Genomic DNA, 21,356 nt, shown 5'->3' with positions numbered 1-21,356 from the left:
GCCAATCCCTTTAACTGCAACTGTCACCTGGCTTGGCTCGGCGATTGGCTGAGAAGGAAGCGCATCGTCACCGGTAACCCTCGCTGTCAGAACCCTTACTTCCTGAAGGAGATACCCATCCAGGATGTAGCCGTCCAGGACTTTGCCTGCGAAGAGGGTGAGTTGGAGCAGGTTTACGTCACTACATCTGCAGCCTCCTTCTTTCCTTTTTCCACTCTTGACTCCTTCCTCCTCTCTCTGTCTTCTCTTTCAGGTAATGAAGAGAACAGCTGCTCTCCGGTGCTCAGGTGTCCCGCAGAGTGTTCCTGTCTGGACACTGTGGTGCGCTGCAGCAACAAAGGTCTGACCACGCTGCCTAAAGGCCTCCCCAAAGAGACCACTGAACTGTAAGTCAGAGACAGCACTTCATTTAATACAAACATGTACTGCTTTAATTCTTCCCTGACTTTTCACTACAGTAGTTCATAAAAATAAAACGTCTGATCATGCAGTTGGATTTTTAATGTTCCTCAACCTGTAAACAAAAACTTAAATCCACCAAATTTTCAACAGACATGTTTTGTTTTGGGATAGTTATCATATGCATTTAATGATAGTTAAATAAATGATGGTAGTTTTGAGAAGCTGAATAAAAATGGTAGCCAATCAATGTAAGACCACCAAAAAAAAATGTCAAAGTTGCTTAATATGGAGAAAAATGATTGTTATATGCAGATGATCGTTTAAGTTACATTCACAATGAATTTAATTGGAGGCCCATCCGCAGGCCAGATGTGTGTTTTCTCATTATCACGATTATATTATATATCACTGCTGTTTATAAGTCACACTCCTGCCGAACATCGTTAGAAAGCCCCGATTCCTGTGTCCCACCGTGTAAACCATTTCAAGATCCAACCACCACAGCAGCCACAATCTACGCATCTGTCCGACCACCAAAGAAATACCATCTGTTACTATCTTTTGACCTGCCATTTGAGGATTTGCTGTCATAATATGCCAATGAAAATGGTCCTGCTGCATCAGCAAGAATCACTACGATCCCAATCCAGAGAACAATTTATGACATTTTTGAAAGGAGGTGCCTGCCCCTGACTGATGCATCTATACCCAATGACTGACATTCCCGGTAGCCAATAAAATTCCAAACACATGGAAATGCTGCTTCAATCAATAACTCACATCCTGAAATCAGTAAAAGCGTTTCTAACACCAAACAGGTCGCAATCTGTGACGAACGCCTGCCTTATTTCTTTAATGTGCGGGGCATTATCTATTATGTGGTCTGCTGTCCTGTCTGAGTCTTACGATGGTACTGAGGACACTGGAAGTTTAATAAATAGTGTATTTGAATCTATATTTGTACTCATTGAAGCTGTGCTAAGTCAGGAAACTACACATTCATGCACAGGCTCAGACAGACTGAGAACTGTTTTACTGAAACTCAAACCCTCCCCGACCCCCCCCCCCCCCCCCCCCTTACACACTCCCACACATTAAATCCCTGTTGATCACAAAATAATAGCCCTAAATTAAACATCAGACAGGAGGCTTGGTGGTGTTTTCTATCATCTCACTCCTCCTCCTCCTCCTGTGGGGAACGTGCTTTTTTAATATTAACAAAGACTTAATTAATATGCTGGATTAACAGCACATTGTCACACAGTGGAGGAGATAGGATATCAGACGTGAGCGTGTGTGTGTGTGTGTGTGTGTGAGGAGAGGACGGTTTTTCAGTATTAGCGGACGCCTGTGGGGGATATTAAACCCCAGTGTTTATTATGGCTGAGGCTGTAATGACTGCTCACACTGCTGGAGATGAGGAATTTCCCACACGGTTAAATAACTTCATTTCCCACCTTCTCGTGTTCGTTTCCTTCCCAATCCGCCCAAGCAGCTAAAACGGTTAAATAATAATAAAAAAAATGAAGCCAATTTAAAACTGCAAAAAACTGCAGTTCCCGGAGTGTCCACTTGAGACAAATGCCAATTTTTACTGCAGAAATAAACATGTTTGCAGCCTTAATTTAGGACTGAGTAGCTTATTTCTTGATAGTTTAAAACTCAAGGGTGATGATTTTTTTCATCATTGTTGAGTTATTTATAAATGTACATAGTTTGGGGCGTCTTGGTTTACTGACAGGCGAGAATGTTGTATTTATTTACCAGAAGGCTTAAGACATCACCTCAGCTCCACCTGTCTTTTTCTTGACTGATTGACAGCTAGATTGCGATAGCATTTCCAAAATGGCGACCATCTATCATTAGGCTTTTAAATGCCACTTCAGAAACCAATATGTGACGTCATGGAGACTGCGTCCATGTTATATACAATCTATGAATCCGCTCCATTCATCTTTCATATGTCTTTTTTTTTTTTTAAATCCTCCACTCTTTCTCTCCTTCTCTCCCTCACGTTCTCTCTCTATGCCCTGATCTCTGTCTCTCAGGTATCTGGATGGAAACCACTTCACTCAGGTCCCCGTGGAGCTCTCCAACTACAAACACCTCACACTCATGTAAGTTTCACCCACATCCACAAAATCACAAACCAGATTTCCGCACAGTCAAAGCAACGTAAACACACTTTCAACAGGATCCTGACTTGGCCTGTGTTCCGCTGCTCTTTGCTTTTAAAGTCCAAAACTAACTGACTGCTGTTCTAGCAGAGCTCTGTGTTTTATCACTCGTAATGGGACTTTCATTTGGCGCCAAAGTAGGCCTTTAAACCGAGCCACAGAGGAATGTGTAGCACAGAAGCTAGTCCTCGCTGTGATTGTGAATTTGCATTTTGTTTGAGCATGTGTTGACAGCACTGCCTGTGTGTGTAGGTGTGTGTTTTATGTATCTGCTATGTTTCCTTTTCAGTGATTTGAGTAACAACCAGATCAGCACGTTGTCCAACCACAGCCTCAGTAACATGTCCGAGCTGCTTACCCTGTGAGTCTGGCTTTACACAAGTCCCTCTGCAATGACTGTGTGTGTGTGTGTGTGTGTGTGTGTGTGTGTGTGTGTGTGTGTGTGTGTGTGTGTGTGTGCGTGTGTATACCTGTGTAAAGTTTCTATAGAGTTCACAAAGACTCTGGGAGAAGATGCCCTTGACAAAAGGAAAACAGGGATGAAATGAGCATTTTTTTTTTAGTTTATTTAAGATGTTGTCACAGTGGATAGAATCAGAAATCAGAGAGAGAGACAGCGGGGAGTGACATGCAGGACCTGGGTCGCCCGCTTGGAGGACTACAGTCTCTGTACATGGGGCGCGCACACTACCCACTAGTCCACCTGCGCCCCTAGGTGCTCCTTTTTTACACTATAATCTAATGACAGTAATTTAAGCAAAAATTCTTTAAAGCTCCTGTGATGAGGTTTTAGCTGTTGATTGAACAGAATGAAAATAATACTGATCCCTCTTTATGAAAAATGAAAGCACACAAGACCTTCATTGTAAAGCTTGACTCATTGTATGAAGTTAATTTTAAAGCCTTGCCGTGAACTAGGTGTCAAAGTAAAGGATTTTTCTGCTGCAGAAACAGTTTTTCTTCACATTTTCAACGCGGAAAGATTCTGGATGAGTGATACATTTGACTCTGAGTAGAAAGCAGGATTCATTTATTTTAACCAAAATAGACAACAGGACAAAATCAGTAAAGACATAACATGTACCACTTTGTCCACAGGGGGCGCCAGAATTGACACAAACCAAAAGTTCCTCACAGGAGCCTGAATCAGTTAAATTGTATTGCGGCCTCTTTTAGCTCAAAAAATATTGGGCATCATTTTCTTTGTTCAAGGTCTAATTAAACAATTATAGAGCACTATCCAGGCAATTTTTTCCACTCTAACTACAAGAGGTTGTTAGTGCTGGTGTTTGTGAATTAGGCGCTTTTTTCCCAAGAGGCAATTTTCCCCCCAAATGACATAATGGCTCATTTAAACTGGCACAACCCGTACAGACAGATTGTTTGCTCTGCTGCTCTAGACTGGAGTGCATTTAACTGCATTTTGACGCATCTGCACAAGTTTAGCATGCGCAAAAAAGCTGCGCAATCCTTTTGTGAGTCCGTCCCTCAGTATGTAGTGTGAGAGCTAGAAAATGAAGCCAAACCTTGAGGAAATGCTGAGCTTGCACAAACCGCTGCAGAAATAAAACACGTAAAAAATCAACAAAAAAAGGGTGGATCTAAAACGACAAAACAGAAGTCAAACATGGGCTTGTTTTCAGTAGAAGTAATGGTTACACATAAGTAGGTTAGAGGCTTAAATGAGTCAAGCTTTATTTTTTTTGATTTACGCATATTCATGTTTTTGTAATTGTGTGAAATTCAGACTGGATGGATGTGTTCATGTGTGTTTCTTTTGCTCGGAGTGACAGGTGTTGTGCTGTGAAAACGCTGCATTCAAAGACACCTTGAACACAATCTCTGCACTTGTCTCCATGTCTGCATGTTTTATTCTCTTTCACATAAAGAATCCTGAGCTACAACCGCCTGCGGTGCATCCCGGTGAGGGCGTTCGATGGACTCAAGTCTCTCCGCTTGCTGTGAGTATCCATCTCGCGGTGACACACATTCAAAGGCGGTTTGTTAACACAGACATTTTGAATTCCTCTTTCTTCCTCCTCCTTCTCTCGCCCTTTTACTCAGATCTCTCCATGGTAACGACATATCGCTGATACCTGAGGGAGCCTTCAAAGACCTGTCGTCGCTCTCCCACTTGTGAGTAACAGAAAAACACCAGCGTTCATCCCTTTCTCTAAAATCAAACCATCCACCTTTTTTTACTTTATAGTCTTGCAAAAATGAGGACATCGCAATTTTTAACGTGCTTTTGCTCAAAGTCCAAATGTAAATATCAGCTATATGTATCTTTTTATTTCTTGAATTCAGTTTATGAGAAATCTGCTGCATTGATTTACAGCACAAAACACCAACACTGGTGCAGAGACTGAAAACACTAGAATTCAGAGTGTCATTTAATCAATAGTCAGACAAGCAGCACATAACACAGGAGAGCCTTGTCGAGAAATAAACTCCTAATTAAGAACTGAATAATTGATTTTATACTCTAGAGAAGTATTACTGTTTCTCTTTCTCCACTTCTTCGTGATTTGTTTTTTTTGGTTATGAGGTTATGTCGAGTGCACACAAGCGATGGGTGGAAGTTTAAGCCTCATGCTATAAGCTTTGGTTACCTGCTGGTGGGAATGCCAGTGTCTGCCCAGGAGGCCGTCACTGGGATCAGCACCATGGACAGCTCCTCTAACAGGCCGCTGCTGTTTGTAGTTTTTATCCCACTCCAGATTATCTCTACCCATAACGAGACTACAAGCCAGGGTATGAATCTTTTATAACTTCATGAAATCACAACACAAAAAGCTAAGGCTTGGATGGTGCAGGGAGCGAAAGTAAGAAAATGATGAAGCAATCAGCGGTGACTAAGAGGCTAAAATGCTGATTTCTGCACCCTGTATTTCGGACTGTTCACTGTTCTCACTCTACTCTCTCTCTCTCTCTCTCTCTCTCTCTATCTCTCTCTCTCTATCTATCTCTATCTCTCTCTCTCTCTCTCTCTCTCTCTCTCTCTCTGGCAGGGCTCTGGGTGCCAACCCTCTGTACTGCGACTGTCACATGCAGTGGCTGTCGGACTGGGTGAAGAGCGGCTACAAGGAGCCCGGCATCGCCCGCTGTACCGGGCCCGGCGACATGACGGACAAACTGCTGCTCACCACGCCGTCCAAGAAGTTCACCTGCACAGGTAAACACACACCAGCCAAAATATAGCAAACCTAAGCACAGAAAAACAATATGCACAAACCAGCAGATACATACTGAGTTCATGCACTTTATAAGGTGTCCAAAAACATTCAGACTTTGCAGAAAAGCAGACTATCACAGACAAACTCACTTGACAAGGACTCCTAGAGGAGACCACAAGTTGCCAATATTTAACTTGCTGTCCAGTGAAAACCGTGTATCCATTCATAAAGTATGAGAAACAGTTTTGTTTCACATTTCTGAGGGTGCATTTTGGAGTGATTGAGCGGCCTTGGCAGGATTTTTAAAGGCCTACAAATTGGATAATTATCTCAATCCAAAGATCAATCTGGTAACCTAAACAAAATAATAAAAATGGTTTTCAATTGACAGCAAAAAATGGAAGTATTTAACTTTTATTTCACAACTCTAAATACCACAAATTTGCTCGTTAGCTGTGATTCCTGATACTGCAACATGCTGACCCTGACTTTAAACCTCATTCTATCACCTGAACTATGAATACGTAACTAAAAAATCTATTTTTAAACCGGACCTAACTGACGCACTGTAGAAGTCCCGGGGCCTTGTGGTTTTCTAGTGCCAGGTAAAGTAGCACATCTTATCCCAGTACGTTCTCCTCAGTGCCAAATCTTCCCAGCTCCTCCAGACTTTCCCTCGTCCTCGTCCTCTGAGCCCCTGACCCGACTGAAGCGCCCCTCTCCCCCCTTCAGACCTCGTGTTCTGATCAGCATTGTGTTTCCCCTACGTTAGGATTCTTAGGAATATGTTTCGTCAGTATGAGTCATCGTAATCCTACAAAAGAAATCTTGCATACAACTCATTGTTAGCTTACTATCATTGCACTTCTAATTACATCCATGCAACTTGTGCAAAAGATTTTGAGGAATCTCTTTTTATTTCTGCAAAGAAAAGTTATTTTTCCACCTTTCCTTGCTAGTATTACCATCCATACATTCATCTAATTATTGTTTTTTTTACCACAAATTGACAATATTTCATGCTCACATTAGCAGTCCATTTTATTATGTAAAGAGAGAGTAATGGAAACATACATCACACCTTGTGAAAAATCTCCCTTCTTTTACTTTACCACAAAAAAGTTGACCTCTGAGGATGCAAGATTTCTGCAGGATTCTGACAATGTGCCGCTGTCTGAGTGTACATCAAGCTCTGTATTCTGGCTGCTCCAAAAGCAGAACAATGTAAAGCTAATGATCGCCCTTGTGTGAATACTTGTGTTGTGTGTGTGTGTGTGTGTGTGTGTGTGTGTGTGTGTGTGTGTGTGTGTGTGTGTGTGTGTGTGTGTGTGTGTGTGTGTGTGTGTGTGTGTGTGTGTGTATGTGTGTGTGTGTGTGTATGTGCATCTCAAAGGTCCTGTGGAAATTAGCATTCAGGCAAAGTGTGAGCCCTGCCTGTCTAACCCCTGCAAGAATGACGGCACCTGCTCCAACGACCCGGTGAACTACTACCGCTGCAACTGCCCCTACGGATTTAAGGTACACACACACACACACACACACACACACACACACACACACATCATCAGAAATTAAGGAAACATGCTATGTTGAACCGCTGGCTTCTATATCAACAATGCAGCAGTCAGTATGTCCTCCCTCTAAGTTTAGATTGCGCTCCAGAATGGTCTTGTTTTTGTTTGGACCAGAGAAGGTATGCGGCAACACCACACGCCCGCTTTGCCCCTCCCACAGCTGTAGCAGCGATGGAAGCGGTAAAGCAAACTAGTTCAGATATAACTGAATCCACCCGACCGATGAGCAGAAAATGTGGTAAAACTAGGAAAAATGATTGGAGATGCTTTTAAAAATGGAGAGAGGTTAGAACACAGAAATGTTTCAAGACCGATGCAGAGCTGGCTAAACACTGAAGCTTCAGGGTCCACCACATGGCGACCTGTTTGCACGTCAACTCGACTGCAGTTCCCATTTTAATCGCTAGGTGTCAGAGTTAGAAATTGTTCCTTTAAACTGTACATACGCTACCTTACCCTGACATCAACAACATAACTCACACGCTCCATCGATTCCCACGCTCACTTGTAGTCTCTCTCTACTCACTTGCTCCACCCCCCCCCCCCCCCCCCCCCACACACACACACACACACACACACACACACACACACACACACATACACACTGAGCTGCTGGTATAATAATCAGGATGGAGCCTCAAACTCTACGTCAGGGTTCTGCATTCCACATTATCCTTCACGTGTGTGCTTGTGTTTGCTTGCAGGGACAAAACTGCGAGGAGCCGATTCACGCCTGTATCAGTAACCCGTGCAATAACGGAGGCACCTGCCATCTGAAAGAAGGAGAAGGGAGCAACTTCTGGTGAGATCTTTTCCACTTTCCCTTACAACATGGTTAGATCTAGATTTTATTCCTGTATGAAATCATGTTAAAGATTATTTTACTACTTCCTGTCAGTGGGCTTTTCTGTAGGAGTTTTACTTATCTTGGTAAAACTGTATAATACAAGTCTGTATGTCTCTGGTGAGAGATTCTTTTAATTTTGAAAAGAAACCATAATAACCATAATGAAGTCGTTTCATAGCGGGGCTTGAGACTTTCATAATAAACAAGAACCTGAATATTCATGTTTTCACACATGCATGAAACTCCTAAAAAATGTTCCTGAAATTTTCAGGGTGAGCTGTGAATATTTTGAATTAGAATTGCTATGTGAAACGGCCAAATTTTTCATCCCCAATTTACCCAGAATTTTTCCTGCCAGCCTCCTATAGTAACATTTTTGGGTAAAGTGGGTTGAGATGATGTCTGAACGCAGCATGAAACATTTAGAGAAATTTCACCACGAGTGAGCGGGCAGGAGTGACGACGTTGATATCAGTCGTGCACGTAGTGAAGCTGCGTCAAACTCTTCACTGTTTGCAAGTTTATACCCCTCATCCGTTCATATATAGCATTGATATAAAGTCATCCTTTAAATGTCCTGCCTCCTGAGACTGCTGTCAGCTGCCTTCTTGTGAAATTCTTCACTTAATATCGGGGAACTATCGTGTGATTTAAGGAAACAAGCCGTTTAGCGCCCTCTGCAGACTCATCCTGGGATTACTCCAACAAAACATTTACCTCATAATCTATTTCAACAAATACAAAGCTCACACTTTAAATTGGTTTAAATTGCTTACGTCTTTGTCTTCTAAAACTGTAACAATGTACTCTGGGGACAATAAAAAACTAAATGTAAAATCATGTAAACATAAAAGTTCTAAGCACGGAGACTGATGATCACCAGGCGTCGGTTACCACACACTTGACATCAATTAATAATTCAATGAACCAGCGATTAAAGCGTGGGACCGCTGAACCCTCGGGAGATAATTGCGCCGATGAAACTGCTAATGACAGGTGGGGATGAGTGTGCAGGAGGTGAAGGGCTCGGGGGACCGGCTCTGTCCTCCGCCCTGCTGTGAGAATCACCTTCTCTTCATTATGTTGTTTAGTCTGAACAGGAGGGGAGCTGACGCCTGTCTGCTCGCTCGGATTTAACCTCCCACACAGACAATTAAACCGTCCTCCTCCTGTGTCTCTCCTTCTTCTCTCTTTCTTTGTCCCTCTCTCTCTCTTTGCCCCCTTCCCTCCTCTTAGTTTGTGTTTTCATCTCTGCACACCATACTTCCTTACCCTGCATAAAGGGCTTGGAATATTTATGGTGAAGAGCCATCAATGACTGTATAATGAGATATTAATCCACCCGAGTGTGTGCCGCATAAGAGCTCTTTATTAGGCCTATAATATTCTGTGTGTGTGTGTGTGTGTGTGTGTGTGTGTGTGTGTGTGTGTGTGTGTGTGTACGCGGTAATAAACCTGAGTAGTAGTCACAGAGTTGAGGCACGCTCGCGTTAACAGAATAATGACTCTCTACTGGGGATATGGAGACGAAGCTGACACTGCTGATATCAGCTGCATGCATGGGTAGAGTGTGTGTGTGTGTGTGTGTGTGTGTGTGTGTGTGTGTGTGTGTGTGTGTGTGTGTGTGTGTGTGTGTGTGTGTGTGTGTGTGTGTGTATATAAGTGTGTGTGTGTCATTATCATCCTGAGGTCTTTAAAGATCTGTGTTGACACTGATATATACGCAGCCCCACATGAGTTCATCCTGTGATACTTAGTGTGTGTGTGTGTGTTCCTGTGTGTGTGCGTTTGATCTCAGGTGTGTGTGTCCGGAGGGTTTCGAAGGCGACGCGTGCGAGATCAACATCGACGACTGCGAAGACAACGACTGCGAGAACAACTCCACCTGCGTCGACGGGATCAACAACTACACGTGCATGTGCTCGCCAGAATACACAGGTAACACACACGGACATGAGGAGGAGCTGATACCTCCAGGTCACAGGTGTTTAAAAGTGATCTGCTCAGGTTGAAGCTAAAGGAGAGGATCACATCTTCAAATCAGGTTACTTAAAATAAAATAGAGGAATTACAGATAAGATTAGGTTTTTTAATTTGTTTTTTTTTTACCCTTCAGTTTGTGTTGTTCAAAACTTTAACACACGTGGTTCACAATATTTTTTGGCTAGCGACCCCACTTTGACTTCTCAAAACTCCGGGGACCCAAGACATCCAAAACATTTTTTTTTCAACATGTAATAGTTTTTCTATTGTGTTGCAAGTAAACAATCATTTTAGACAACATTTTGGATTTTTTTGGGTCTATTACTGTGGACAAAGGAAGAGAGGCTGAGATGACATTTCTGCACAACGGATGACAGACAAACAAAGACTCTGCATGTGCCTTGTTTTGGCATTGGCTACACGGCCCATATATGTTAATTTATGAACATATATTATGTTAATATCATGGCTGTCGAAATAACGCGTTAATTGAATTAATTAATCAATTAAAGAAAACAACAACACATTAAAAAAATGTGAGAACTGAAGGGAAGCTACTCGATCAGTTTAAAGTCATTTTTTCATTTCACTGTTAACAACATGAAAAACAGATTAATATTACATTTTGGAAGATGAATATAACCAAGTGGAAAAAGGGTTATGCTGTAAATCTACCTGTAACGATGCAATCCTTCTCATTTCATCGATATGTGCGATTTAATTGCGATTAATTTATTACAAAGTCTGTAATTGTAGATTCATTTTTTATCAATTGACATAATTAATTCATTGTATGTTTTATAGATTATTAAGTTAAACTTCAGACAACCCCATTTGAATTCTACGTGACCCCATGTGGGGTCGGGACCCCAAAGTTTTAAGCACTTTTAGGTGCTAAATGTAAGTGTTTACTCATGTATTTGTATGTTGGCTGTGTGTAAATAATATTATAAAACATACGGTCTTCTTCTAAAGTGTGTAGAGAAAACATTAGTTAGGAAGTTTAGAAATACAATTTGAGTTGTTGAGTAGGATTGTAATAACTGTGATTAAAGAAATCCTTGAAAGTTAGAATCTGGAAAAAGGAGGAAGAAGCGATTTGGATGATGTGATCCTCGGTTGAAAAAAAGCGGATTACCAAATCTGGATCAAATGTATCCGGGTTAAACTTTTTGAACAACCCGGGCCAAGGGTCATAACTTCATTTGAAAGGTATCATCGAGTTTACCTGACAAGGCAACAAAGATCTCTGCCGGCCAGCAAAATAGACTACAATACCCATGAGCCTCTGCTTTAGAAATAATTTATGACTATGTGCCTGATTCTGCCTGTGGGCACAACATTGTACAGAGTCATTGAAAGGGTCCCCAGTGACGTGTAGAAATATATCACAGCTATTTTTTCATGCAGTGTTTTATCTTCTCGTGTCTGGAATTGAGGAAAACACAGTCATGACTCCAAACAAATGAACTCTTTCTAACTAGTATTATGCGACTTGTTTGTCTGCTTTTGCTGTGTGCTAATCATCTCTGTATGCTAACCTTTATTAGCGGTGTTATCTCTTTTCTCTGTGTTTCTTTGTGTCGCTGTCCTCTGTCCTGTTTTCTCCTGTCTCGCTCTGCTTTGTCTGATGTTTTTTGTGGTTGCAGCTGCTACCAATGAGGTGGAGAGAGGTCAGTCTGTTCTTCACTCTGTCCTTCCTGCCATCCTTCCTTCTTCCCTCATTGCCTACCTTCCTTCCTTCCTTCCTTCTTTCCCTCCAAACTTGCCTGCCTTGCATTGTTGCTTGCTTTATCCATGCTCCCAAAGTAATCTGATATTTAACTCCACAGATTTAACAAGTTCTATGCAATCTGTTTCTATGTAAGCAGTGCATTACTACATTAAACTGACCTAGCCCCTTTAAAATTGTAGCTGTATGCAGCCTTTATTAAAAATCTTATTCAGTGAAGGTCTGTCTCTCTCCTTGTGAGGAGAGGTTGGGCAGCCTCCTAGCGCCCTCTATTGACCGACTACGTCTGGTGTTATATTTAAAAATACAGATAAGTATAGGGAAAGAGAACACCACTGTTTAGTTGGAAAGTATTTTTTATTTAAAGATCAAATCCTATCGAGCTCACCAGACTGTTGAGGTGAGCAGAAAAAGCCGCTGTAATCGAAGCACAAGCATGCAAACACATCTCCCATCCTCTCACAGACACGATTCCATTGATCCCTAAGTGATCCATTAATTATTCCCCCTGGTGGACCTGTGCTTGTCAGGAGTATTGGTTTATCCCCTGATGCCTCATCAGTGATTCGCTGAGAGTTCAAAGTTTCAGGAGCGGCCGGTATACACCCGAGAATACGAGCAGGATCTGACATTGCCAGAGATGCAATCATTTATCAGACTGCTGTGTTGATCCTGGCCAAAAGAGAGTCATCCATCATCAGAGTGCACACACACAGATACAGCACACACACACATTTCTGTTCGTGCTGTACAGACACATCCAGTAATCTGCTGCGCACACACACACACACACACACACACACACACACACAGATTCAGACTCACAAAATCACTGCAAGGGAGTTAAAAATGTTAATGAGTGTTTTTTTTTTTATATTACAACGTTTATTATTTTTGTTCAGTGAATACAAAGTACACAAAATGTCATAATTTGTGTGTGTGCTTGTGTGTTTTTTTGTGTTTGTTCCTAGGGGAGCTTTGTGAAGAGAAACTGGATTTCTGCGCCCCAGAGCTGAACCCGTGTCAGCACGACTCAAAGTGCATTTTGACCCCTAAGGGATACAAGTAAGTGGATCACACATACACACACACACACATACACACACACACACACGTCCACACACACACACACACACACTCAAAAACAGGTATTATAAGTGTGTGGTGTTTTCTCCTTTCTCTCCCCCGGGACTTAAATACTGATTGTTTGTGTCCACCTCCAACTGAAAAAATATAACTTATATTTATTAATTCAAGTTAAATAAAAGGATTATATCAAATCAGCAAATCAAACCTCAAATCAAATTGTATTATTTAAAAAAAATATGAAAATCTTGATAAAACCACATCATGGACCCAACGTTGTGATTCATATCATACTGTGTGTCGAGTGTTTTCCTTCTTTTATGTCTTTTTCCCTTTGTTAGGATTTAAAAAAAAACTCTTTACTATGACTGTCAACACCCTCCGCTGTCTAAATAAAGAGAAAACTGACAACATTGATTGATTGTCGCTCAGACTGAGGCTCTAGTTTCAGTATCAAGAATCATTTCTGTCCGTGTGTCTCTCTGTGAACATTTCAGGTGTGAGTGCACTCCCGGTTATGTGGGCGAGCACTGTGAGCTGGACCAAGACGACTGTGAAGAGAACAAGTGTCAGAACGGAGGTCAGTGCATCGATGCCATCAACGGATACACCTGCGTCTGTCCGGAGGGATACAGGTACGGTTCACAGCCCTGCAGGAAGCCTCTCTCACACACACACACACACACACACACACACACACACACACACACACACACACACACACACACACACATACACACACATACACATACACACACACACACACACACATACACACACATACACACACACACACATACACATACACACACATACACACATACACACACACACACACACTCACACTCACACACACACACACACACACACACACACACATACATTCTCTGGACCAACAGTGTGAGTCTTTACAAAGTGTTGAAAAAGTTAGGTTTTATTTGTGGTATTTCCTCGTGTTGTTGTTGTTGTTGTTGTTGTTGTTGTTGTTGTTGTTGTTGTTGTACTCGAAGTCGGTCTTGGTCTCGAGCCCATTTTTTGAAGGTTTCGGTCTCGTCTTGGAATCAAAAGCGTTTATACTCGGTCTATACTCTCTCTCTCTTGTCTTGACTCATCCTCGATCCCCAGATGTCTTGGTCTTGGTCCTGGCCCTGGTCCTGGTCTTGGTCTTGGTCTTGGTCTTGGTCTTGGTCTCAATCCCCAAAAGTCTTGGTCTTGGTCTTGGTCTTGACTCAGTCTCAATCCCTAAATATCTTGGTCTTGGTCTTGGTCCTGGTCCTGGTCCTGGTCCTGGTCTTGGTCTTGGTCTTGGTCTTGGTCTCAATCCCCAAAAGTCTTGGTCTTGGTCTTGACTCAGTCTCAATCCCTAAATATCTTGGTCTTGGTCTTGGTCTTGGTCTTGGTCTTGGTCTTGGTCTTGGGCTTGGTCTTGGGCTTGGTCTTGGTCTTGGTCTTGACTCTGTCTCGATCCCTAAATGTCTTGGTCTTGTCTTGGTCTCAGGTATGACCTGGTCTTGACTACAACACTACTATTGTAGTGTATTTTCAGAGAACACACTTTACAACGGTCAAGAGGGATCGAAACGTTGTGATTTTTTTCTAATACAGTAATGATTCTAAGCAAGAGTATAGTTTGCGGGATATTTTATTTTCAATGTGTCCGCTTGATGTCCTACACTCTGTGCCAACACCTCCTTAAAAACAATACAGTGTGTGATGTAGAAGGAGCGCCCCCTTGTGTACATTTTCATTTTGTAGTTTTTGGAAAGTTAACTTTTATCATGTTTTTCTTCAGGCCTGTGGGCTCATGGTTTTTATTAAACCACTTAGTATCTTGGATTTTTTTTGTGGGGGGGAGGGGGGGAATCTCTCAAATCACAGATGATGAATTGTCATGGAGTCCACCAAAATTAGTTTTTAAAACCATGAACACCTGTTGTTTCACAATTTTGATAAGCACACAACAAATTAAAATAACAATTTAATGGTTCACTGAAGTTAATTCCAGAGCAGCATTCACGCTTCAAATATCACTATCATACGTTGAACCTCAAAGACATTATTTTAATCATACCTGTTGGATGAAACTCGTTTGAATATTTGTGTGTTGCAGCGGCTTGTTCTGCGAGTTCTCTCCCCCGATGGTACTTCCTCGCACAAGCCCATGCGACAACCACGAGTGCCTCAACGGTGCGCAGTGCGTTGTCGTGGGAACAGACCCCCGCTGCCAATGTCTCCATGGCTATGAGGGCGAGCGCTGTGAGACGCTCGTCAGCGTCAACTTTGTCAACCGCGAGTCCTACCTGCAACTTCCCTCCAGTCACCTCTCACCGGAGACAAACATCAGCCTACAGGTACGAGACTGCCAGGCAGTGCCCAAGAAATGTTTAAACTTGAATTATGTGTGACAGCATTCAGATTATTACATACTGTAGTGTGAGTGAGGCCTATAGGGAATACATCTAAGCGCAGTAGGTTTCATCAAACGCTGTAACCTTATGTAGTCAACATTTCCTTCATAACCTTCATAAGTGAAAAAAAAAAAACTTCAAGGCCATTTAAACGAGTGTTTTCCTTTGTTCTCAGATTGCTACAGATGAGGACAGTGGTGTGTTGTTGTATAAAGGAGATAACGATCACATCGCCATGGAGCTGTACAGAGGACGCCTGAGGGTCAGCTACGATACCGGATCCTACCCTCCGTCTGCTATATACAGGTACATGACCACATTAGCAGAACTGTCCGACACAACACTCTCAGTGATTCCACTTTCACATGATGGATGATTCAAATGTTGAGACCAGATTTCACCGCCCTCTCTCTCTCTCTGTCAGTGTGGAGACAGTGAATGATGGGAGCTTCCACGCTGTGGAGTTGGTAGCCTCAGACCAGACTTTGTCTCTGTCCATTGACGGTGGGCCGCCCAAATCCATCAACTCCATTAGCAAACAGTCCACACTCAACATAGACTCTCCACTTTATCTGGGAGGTGAGTACTGTAGGCTCATTGTCGCTGTTGGACCACCACGAATAGAGATACTTTTCTATGTTTGGTACCATGCAACACTTTCTTAATCGTGCCTGTCTTCCTCCAGGTATGCCAGAACGTGCCTCGCCCTCAGGGGGTCTCTCGTCCCTGCAGCACGGCTCAGGTGGACGTAATGGCAGCAGCTTCCACGGCTGCCTTCGTAACCTCTACATCAACGGGAAGCTTCAAGACCTGGGGGCCGGTCTGGGGCCAGGGGTACCGGGCACAGGGACCACACAGAGCACCACCAGACAGTGGCTGGGCCACGGGGTGGAGCCAGGCTGCCAGCCCTGCCAGAGAGGCGCCTGCGTCCAGGGTGACTGCCACCCGACAGGGCATCGAGGCTTCACCTGCACCTGCCACCCGGGCTGGACAGGGACACTGTGTGACCAGCAAGTCAACAACCCCTGTGACGGCAACAAGTGAGTGTTTTAATTTTGTATTTGAGTGATCTCAGGGTTCATAAGAGCTTAAAAACAAAATGGAATAAAAGCGTTTGTCCAGGTTTGTTTGTTTTTTTATGGACAAACTGAAATATTTTATTTGTCCACAGCAGACATCACCTGGGGTGTTCCCCAGGGTTCAATTCTTGGCCCCCTGCTCTTTTTCTTATACATGCTGCCGCTTGGCAGTTTGTGCCAATATATGTCAATAATGTCTCTGTTCATATTTTAAATGATGACACACAGTTATACTTACCCAAAAACAAAATAGCCTAACTCTCTCAACACACAACTCGATGTCAAAAAACGTTTTCCTATTAAACGAGAACAAAACGGACATTTTAGTTTGCGGGCAGACGAATGCCAGAATCCAAATTCTACAGGACCTAGGTGATATGTCATCATATATAGTGCCAGTAGCGAGAAATTCAGGAGTAATTATTGCCTGCTTTCTAACCTTTGATGAGCAGGTGAGGACAGTTGTGCAGTCTCCCTTTTATCAACTCATACTTCATCAATCCATTCTTTGATTTCGTCCAGACATCTTCAACTTGTCCAAAAGGCAGTTGAATTTAAATTTGCATTAAAAGTCAAGATCATATCACTTTTGTTTAAGCACTCCTGCACTGGCTCTCTGTAAGTTTTAAAATTGATTTTAAGATATCGATGGTTGCACGGTCTGGCCCCTTGCTCAGGACAAAAAGTGACTGTGTCATCTCTGTTAGAGCGCCTGTACAGTTTCAGCTTCAGAAATTCAGCTAGCTCAATCAGTTTTATCTTTTAAAATGTCTTCTTAAAGCACATTTTATGAACTGGCTTTTATGTAAATATTATTTTGGTATCTTGATCTTGTGTAATATTTTAGCAAATACCTGTTCTGATCCCCGACTGCTGATGAGTCTTTATTTGTTCTTGTCTCCCTCCCATATAACCCTTAATTTCTATTATGTGTTACATTTTCTTATTTTGTTGTTTACAGTAAGCACTCTGTAAGCATTGTTTCAAGATAAGTGCTATACAAACATAAAATGTTTTTAAATCCACATCATGTTTCAGGTGTATCCACGGTACCTGTCTTCCAATCAACTCCTACTCGTACTCCTGCCGCTGCCAGCCCGGTTTCGCTGGCGTCCTCTGTGACGAGCAGGACCAGGACGCAGCCAACCCGTGCAGTCTGCCTCGCTGTAAACACGGAAAATGTCGAGTGTCGGGGCTAGGGAAGGCGTACTGCGAGTGTAACAGCGGATATACAGGAGATGCCTGCGACAGAGGTGAGGGAACTTTTCACAACATGCACGCTTGAAAATCTCTGGCAGACTGACCCTGAAACCTTCCTGAGTTGCTTGTTCACACATGGCGAGAGTCTTTCCCTGTCAGAATGGAGGGGGAGATCTCGGTAGGAAAGACATGACTTAAAAAGTCCAGCGAAAACTTTGGCTGTTTGCGTTTACACATGCAGCGCGACCCGAACATTTCAGGAGGTTTCAAGAGTTATGTGCAAGTGTGAATGCACCAATAGATGCATCTTTTGATTGAAAGGTTTGATTTTGATCATCTGTGTTTACAGTACACTGACTTCTTCCATTTCCACTTTGAATGATATCGAATGCTTTCCAAGCTTTGAATTTAAAGCCATTTTCAATTAACAAAACCTCTTTTAACTCTGCTTTGCTGTCTTCTATGTGTCTGATTAACAGCCTATAATTTATGTGTGTCTCTAACAGTGTTTGTTGTCTCTGCATTAACACTTCTAACACGCTGCTTTTTCAACTCAGCCTCTCCTGAGCCTCCTCTTAATCCTTCACGGGGGATAAATCAGGTGAGACCGCCTGGTCACAGCTATTTATTCTCTCTCTTCTTTTTTTTTCATTTACCTCCCAATTAAAGCAAAATATGTCTGCCTGAAGCCTTGTTTCATTTTGGCTTCAACTCATGAAACATGTTGCTAAAGAAGTTTTCTTTTCATCTGAACCTTTTCAGGATATGCAGGGCAATTTGATTTTCCAAGAATGCAATAATGTGTCTTCTTCCTTACATTTTATTTAACTCTGTTTTCATGTGGACGATAAAATTCTGGTGGTTTATTCTAGATCTCGACTTTTGGACAGCAAAACTTCTCGACAGCAAATTGCTTGCTGGATACTCTCCCGTAGATTCCTTCAATAAATCATTCTATCAAACATTATTTGTAAAGTGCCGATTCATAACAAGTGTTGTGTCGACCATAGTCTTTGTTAAAAAAAAATGGGATGGGGGAGATGGGATTTGGGAGGGAGGATTTCTCCTTTGTATTCCTCACGTTCCTGTTGTCCACACTTCCTTGCCGCTGAAGTGGAGGTCCGAGCAGGCCGTGCATGAATGAAGTGGGCGGTGGTTGTGGGGACGACACAGTCCGATGGTGGTGGCTGGGCTTCAGGGTGGTTGGGTGGTAGTAGTGCCAGATGACCTCAGGCCATACAGGCCAACATAATCCTCCAGTCCAGGGCAAATGCATCAGATCAAAGCTTAGTGACTCAAATGGCTTGTTTTTGCTACTTAAAGATTGTAATTTTAGCGTGTCTGACAACATTAGAAAAAGGATCCCAAGGGATATATGTTGATTTTAGAAGAGTAAGTTGCCTTTTTTTCATGCAGAAACAGCCTTTGACATCGCCACCAGACTCCATTAACAAAGTGGTTATTTTACCGTAGACCACAAAACATGTAGAAACAAGGCTCCACTTTACAAATAATGAATTCCCCTTTGAAGGAAACTTGTTTCATGCTACTTGTTGCTCCAAACGTGAGCGTGGATTACTGTTAACCCCTTCTTTTCCCTCTTCCTGCCTGCAGAGGTGGCCTGCCGAGGTGAACGGGTCCGAGATGTCTACCAGAGACAGCAAGGCTACGCGGCGTGCCAAACCCAGGAGAAGGTCTCCCGTCTAGAGTGTCGGGGCAGCTGCCCGGGGGGAGCAGAAGGACAGGGCACCTGCTGCACCCCCCTCCGCAGCAAACGCAGGAAATACACCTTCCAGTGCACCGATGGCTCTTCTTTCGTACAGGAAGTGGAGAAGGTGGTCAAGTGCGGCTGTACAAAGTGTTCCTCATAAAAAAAAATGTATAAAAATAGAAGAAAAAAAAAAGAGACAACACCCTCGGCAGATTTGCTCCCGTACAGAAATGTTTTATGTTCCTGCCCGCCTTACTTGACCCTCGTCTCCCTCGTCCAAGGTGTCCGACTCCTTCTGAGAAAAAACCTTCACCCTCCACCAAACCTGTTTTTTAAAAACCCTTTGAAAGGCAAAAAAAAAACAAGAGAAACAACGAAAAAATTGTTTCTTTTCTTGTCAGTGCTGGACTGATGATCGATGCTTCCTCGGTGGGGATGTTGAATTGTATTGTAAAGTACAAAAACAGACTTATTTTTTATTATGAAGTGGAGAAAAAGACAAAAAAAAAAAACAAACACAAGAGTTGACTTCTTCCTTACTTTTTTGTTGGTCATGATGACTCCAATGGTGTGCCACACTGTCTCTTCCCCCTGGAGGACCGACCGGTCCCTGACGGGCGGACCGCCTCCTGTAGACTCCCTGCGTTCCCGTCTGTGAGTTGTGTGTTTTAGGAGTAACCTTAACTGGTAGTACCACAGACTCACCACTAGGAGGAGCTGCATTAAGGCACGGGGGGAGACGGAGGGCCGTGATAACCCCCCCTACAACACGAGAAAAACCACCACCGTTAGACCTCCTGAACCCTCTGAGACTGTGTGCACGATCCCACACACAGCTGTGCTCAAACTTGTGGTATTTTTTACAGCTACTGAACAACACACACACACACGCACACACACACACACACACACACACACACACATACAGAAACTCTCACCTGTAGAACGTAAACATATTACCTGCCAGGTTACAAACACTACTCTGTTTATCTCCTCCCAGTCATGAATGACAAGTATTTATTGTATCATAAATACCTGTACTTATTCAGTAGATCCCCGATGTATCAATCTGATTCTTTTAATATATATTAATTTATATTTGTCCTTATTTTTGTATTAAAAAGACATAATCTGTCAAGATAGCTGAACTAACAAAATGGTGTCCTTTATTTTGGTTGAAGAGAAGTTGTTTTTTTTTTGATCACTGAAACTATTGTGCTTGCCAGAGACCTTAGTTACATTTTAATCTGCAAATGTGACGTGAAGACATTGTATATTTTTGTCGCGTTTCCTGAGAGTTTGTACTGTGCCATTACCAGAAGGTCTTTATATTAGAGTATAAATGTATAGATAATTTCCCTACCTATGTATTTCACACACGGATCTTGTGAGTAGCATTGACCCTAGAGGATGCTTAGAACTGTTTTTACCTTTTTAACAAATTGATGCTTAAAGAATACTGTGACTTTTTCTAAATGAAACTACTTTGTTAGCCCCTTGGTCTCCGACGTTAACATGTTGCTGCTAAGTTTTTGTACCGTAGACTTGGATCCTGATCTGTATGTTATATAGAACTTCCTGCTCCTACTGTACAGGGGCACCTTTGTGTAACAGATAAATATGTCCCCCCCACCCCACCTCTACACATGTGCATTGTGCTTTATATTTCCCCCTTCTCCATCCCCCGGACTAATGTCAGTTCCCTGACTGATGTTTGTTTATTAAACACAATATTTACCTCACACTCCTTACTTTTGCTTTTATTTGTCACTAAAGGGTCCAACTTAAATATTCTACCCTGGACATGATAAAGAAAGTGAGCACTTAAATTATAAAGCACAATAATGTGTACAGTAAACGTACAATTTCTTCACAGTAAGTTGAGAAAACACCAATAATTGATTTGATTGGATTAGTGTATCATGCATAAACAAGATGCCCAGCCCACAGAGCTTACAAGACTCCGTCGTCAATACAAAGA

The 21,356-nt window shown here is 42.5% G+C and overlaps 1 protein-coding gene across 9 annotated transcripts in view; it reads left to right on the top strand.

Annotated features, from left to right (window-relative positions):
- The window catches only part of slit2 (slit homolog 2 (Drosophila)), a 104,622-nt gene extending 83,500 nt beyond the window's left edge, over positions 1-21,122 (top strand). For 3 of the 9 annotated variants that reach the window (XM_061061683.1, XM_061061677.1, XM_061061692.1), the window contains 20 exons: positions 1-157; positions 254-386; positions 2,451-2,519; positions 2,869-2,940; positions 4,469-4,540; positions 4,644-4,715; positions 5,591-5,754; positions 6,328-6,360; positions 7,149-7,273; positions 8,034-8,131; positions 9,975-10,114; positions 11,809-11,832; positions 12,863-12,956; positions 13,475-13,612; positions 15,088-15,328; positions 15,561-15,691; positions 15,810-15,964; positions 16,071-16,425; positions 17,503-17,717; positions 19,279-21,122. The exon at positions 1-157 is cut by the window's left edge and continues 10 nt beyond it. In XM_061061683.1, the coding sequence (XP_060917666.1) occupies positions 1-157; positions 254-386; positions 2,451-2,519; positions 2,869-2,940; positions 4,469-4,540; positions 4,644-4,715; positions 5,591-5,754; positions 6,328-6,360; positions 7,149-7,273; positions 8,034-8,131; positions 9,975-10,114; positions 11,809-11,832; positions 12,863-12,956; positions 13,475-13,612; positions 15,088-15,328; positions 15,561-15,691; positions 15,810-15,964; positions 16,071-16,425; positions 17,503-17,717; positions 19,279-19,535 (2,745 nt within the window). In that variant the 3' untranslated portion in view covers positions 19,536-21,122. Of the gene's footprint in view, positions 158-253; positions 387-2,450; positions 2,520-2,868; positions 2,941-4,468; positions 4,541-4,643; positions 4,716-5,590; positions 5,755-6,327; positions 6,361-7,148; positions 7,274-8,033; positions 8,132-9,974; positions 10,115-11,808; positions 11,833-12,862; positions 12,957-13,474; positions 13,613-15,087; positions 15,329-15,560; positions 15,692-15,809; positions 15,965-16,070; positions 16,426-17,502; positions 17,718-18,221; positions 18,266-19,278 lie in introns of all 9 variants that reach the window. The other 6 variants (XM_061061719.1, XM_061061737.1, XM_061061746.1 and 3 more) reach the window with 5 other exon arrangements.
- Positions 21,123-21,356: the final 234 nt, after the last annotated feature.

The sequence above is a fragment of the Labrus mixtus genome, chromosome 2 (genome assembly GCF_963584025.1).
Source record: "Labrus mixtus chromosome 2, fLabMix1.1, whole genome shotgun sequence".
In the NCBI taxonomy this organism is placed as follows: domain Eukaryota; kingdom Metazoa; phylum Chordata; class Actinopteri; order Labriformes; family Labridae; genus Labrus; species Labrus mixtus.
Note: the sequence above shows the minus strand (reverse complement) of the source record. Positions and strands in the feature narration are given on the sequence as shown.